The 3,667-nt window shown below is 36.0% G+C and overlaps 1 protein-coding gene across 1 annotated transcript; it reads left to right on the plus strand.

Annotated features, from left to right (window-relative positions):
• The first annotated feature begins 2,596 nt into the window (after nt 1-2,596).
• Nucleotides 2,597-3,340, plus strand: LOC137716428 (uncharacterized). Its single transcript, XM_068455885.1, has one exon. It carries the CDS (start codon nt 2,670-2,672, stop codon nt 3,120-3,122), a length of 453 nt encoding a protein of 150 aa, XP_068311986.1. The 5' UTR covers nt 2,597-2,669; the 3' UTR covers nt 3,123-3,340.
• Nucleotides 3,341-3,667: the final 327 nt, after the last annotated feature.

The raw sequence follows: 3,667 nt of genomic DNA on the forward strand, positions 1-3,667 counted from the left end.
CTCTCATATTCAATTATTATTTTATCAGAAATATTTCATTTATCATATAAAACAAGAAATATCGTCGACAAGGAATACAATTTCATGTTTACAAGACTATACACAACATTAGCCACATAATAATTTTGCATCACCACCTACTAATGAATTTGCAAAAGACGATACTCCTTCGGCACAAAATCATTCAATGAGACATCACGAAAAACTCCATCACTTGAAGGACCTTGCAAAGACAAGCAAGAAAAGAAACTTTAAATCCCCTCAAACCACCATAAAGGCACAATGAGGTAAAGACTGCTATTAGTCACCCCCAACAAACATCAAGTCCTTCGCCAAGCACACAAGCCATAAAACCACCACCTCCAATTTGAACAACATTCACTACTCTAAGATCTGAGGATTAGTAGTAAGTAGTGACTACCACAAAACACTCTCCTCGTCAAAGAACGAGAGTGACTACAACTACGAAAAACCCTTCTTAAACGAGCGAGATAATAAAAAGATCATATTGAAAATGGATAGCCAAAAAAAAAAAAAAAAAAGCTTTCTTGTCTTCGTCGAATAACCATTTGCTTTCAATGACAACGAAACATCGATCATATATAAATTAATCAGAGCAAAATCACAGCTGCAAATTTCCATGGATAGTACGTGGTAGGGTAGGCAATCCTCTCCTCTAAAGAAATATGTGCAACCAAACCAACAACGAATCCTAGTTCTAGTGTTGGAAATTGCATTCTCTTGAACTTTAAGATTTGGATTTCTGAATTCTAGTTAATGTAGCGCTTGATTAAGTTAAGGATAAAACCAAGAAGCGAGACAATGCAAAACTCAATTTGACACGAAAGCTCTCCCCTCCTTAACCTTAATGTCCGTGGAAATGGGATGGAACGACTGACGGCACACTCGTCTCCTCAACACACATGAAATATTACGCCACTTTCGTCGTCCTTTTATCATTTACGATAACATACTAATATATGGAACTCTTGCATTGCACACATGTACTTCCTATTGTATTTTCCATTAATTATTAAGTTGAAAATGGAGTCGGACTATGCTTTTTTTTTTTTTTTTTTTTTGCCTTTATCTCCACTTCAAATCAAATGTCTTTTGGTTATGCTTGGAGACTAAATTATCCAATTATCAATACTTAGGTAATAATTTAATTATCAACTTCTATGTTATTTAATTTATAAAATATAGTCCAAACTAAACGATGTGTCACCAATAATAATGAGCACGTTTATCAACATTTAAGTAATAAATCAATCAACTTTTATTTTTTTTTATTTTTTTAAAGGAGGACAACTGGTGGCAAGCCACGGTTATCCATCCATTTTGAAGACCGGGAAGACTCACAGAGGCATACTTTTAGTTTTCAAAATTTTGTTTACAATTTTAATCTTATTGACACTACCTTAAAAATTAAAATAAAACTAATTGGACAAGTAGCTGGGCTTGGAGAAAATTTCGAGGGGTGTAGTCAACTTAGGATTTGAAAGGATTTTAATATATTTTTTTAAGTGATGAATTTCATAGGATTATGAGACTTCTACAAAATTCATATGGATTTTGGAAGACTTGAGAAGATTTATATAACATATTTATGTGGATTTTGATGGATTTTACAGCATTGAAGTTTGACCGTCAAATAAATCAAATGATGATAAATGTATCTAGATCATAAATCCACTAAAATGAAGCTGAAATAAAAAGTCAAGATTATTACATAAATCCAACTAAGTCTCCAGCTGTACCCCTTTCCTTCCTCCCCACTTTATTCTTCGCTCTTTTACGTTCCAGCTAACCTCTCTACTCCAATCTTTTTTTTAATTTTTTTATTTGTCAATTCTTCTGTAATCTTGTTTTCCGCAACTCACTCTTACTCCTCTTCCTTTACAACGCAATTCCAATTCCCCTTCTCTGCCATGAAGAAAAAAATTGCACAAAATTGCAAAAAGAATTGTAGAAAAATTGCATAGGTGAAATAGAAAAATTGCAGAGATGAAGAAGATAAAGTGTGAGAGGAAGAGGGAGAGGTTCTTGGATTTGAAATCCTAAGGTGTCAGGTAGGATTTTATTTAATTTTGGTTATATATACTTCTTACTCTCAAATTCTAGAAAATTCACAACTTAATGAAATTCTACAAAATCTTTAATTTTTCAATACATTTAGATTTGGATGAACTTTAAAAATGACTATTAAAATCTTGATTGACTACATCCAAATTTACATGAATTCTAAAAATCCTTTAAAATCATTTGGTTAACTACACTATGATTTTAAAATCTAAGTTTGACAACACCCTCCTTAATATCGAGGGGAAATCGAACGGCGAGGATCAAAACGCAGCTAGCCGTACCATGTCCCCCCACATTCAATATGGACAGCGACACGCTTGTGATGCAAATACAGGTAAGCATCAAGCCTCCCTCATTTATGTTCAGTAGATCACCACCCCTGACCCCTCCTACTCCTCCTCTACCAGACTTAACTATTATAAACGTAATATATTTATTAGAATCGCTTTTCAACCCGTCTCACCCACCTCTCTCTCTCTCTCTCTCCCTCCCCCCCCCCCCCCCCCCCAAAAAAAAAAAACTGTCACAAATTCACGATTCTCAAACCCTTCTAACAAATTAAGAAACGAGCGGCAGCGGCCGCCATGGAAGGTGTCTCTACAAGCGTTTGCAAGGTTTTGAGAGGCTACTGGAGGAGGGGGAGAGGCTACGAGAAGCTAAGTGGGTCGGGTCGACGGCACAAGAACCGGACGGAGCTGGGTTCGATCCGTAAAAGGCGCGTATGTCGGATCCGGATCAAAATCGCTCCGAAGCTGAGCTTCCTCAGAAGAATCCCTTCGCCCAAGAATTTGTTGGTGTGGCTACGGGACGCCTATGTCAAGCTGATGCTGGGATTCGCTAACTCGCAGGTCTTTAGTACCGGCTACGGTGGGTCCGTCTGCGACTACGGGGTCGGCTCCTTTGGAAAGCGTCCAGTTAAGGAGTATGATGAGAAAATGATCATCGAGATCTACAAGTCCCTGATGCTGGCGCAAGGTCAATTGGTGCCCCGCGAAGCACCCAAGCTCGGCTCAGAAATCATTCACCACCGGCAGTAAATCTAGAAGAAAATATCACTTCACCTGCACCAAAAATAAATAAATAAAAATTCTCTTATTTCATTTGTTTCCTTTCCCCTTTTTTTTTTTTTTTTTTTTTTTTACCTGGTAGTTTTATTTTGAGTAACCTTTGATTGTAACGGGTAGATTTGAAAGCAGCTGGGAATAAATTAAATTGATAAAATGTCATGATTAATGAATTAATTCGTCTTTGTTCACTTTCTTTGTTCATCAACTTCAAGCAGATTAATTAAGCAATAAGTATTTTTCCTTGCTGGAATAATTAATCCAAGTAAATTAAAATGCACGTGGTTGGCTCTATATAGGAGGTTTTAAGATAACGAAAAAGTAGGGATTAGTTGAGGGTAGGGATATTTGGTTTGGGAACGGATATGCTATAATCATCCTTATAATCACGAAAATTAATCATATTTACCGGGTAACGGATTCTTTATTGATTAACGGTTATATTCATCTTCATCAATACCAAAATTATATTAGATACTAATTTCGTCATTATAATATAATAGATACATTTGCTTATG

Source organism: Pyrus communis, chromosome 14 (genome assembly GCF_963583255.1).
Source record: "Pyrus communis chromosome 14, drPyrComm1.1, whole genome shotgun sequence".
In the NCBI taxonomy this organism is placed as follows: domain Eukaryota; kingdom Viridiplantae; phylum Streptophyta; class Magnoliopsida; order Rosales; family Rosaceae; genus Pyrus; species Pyrus communis.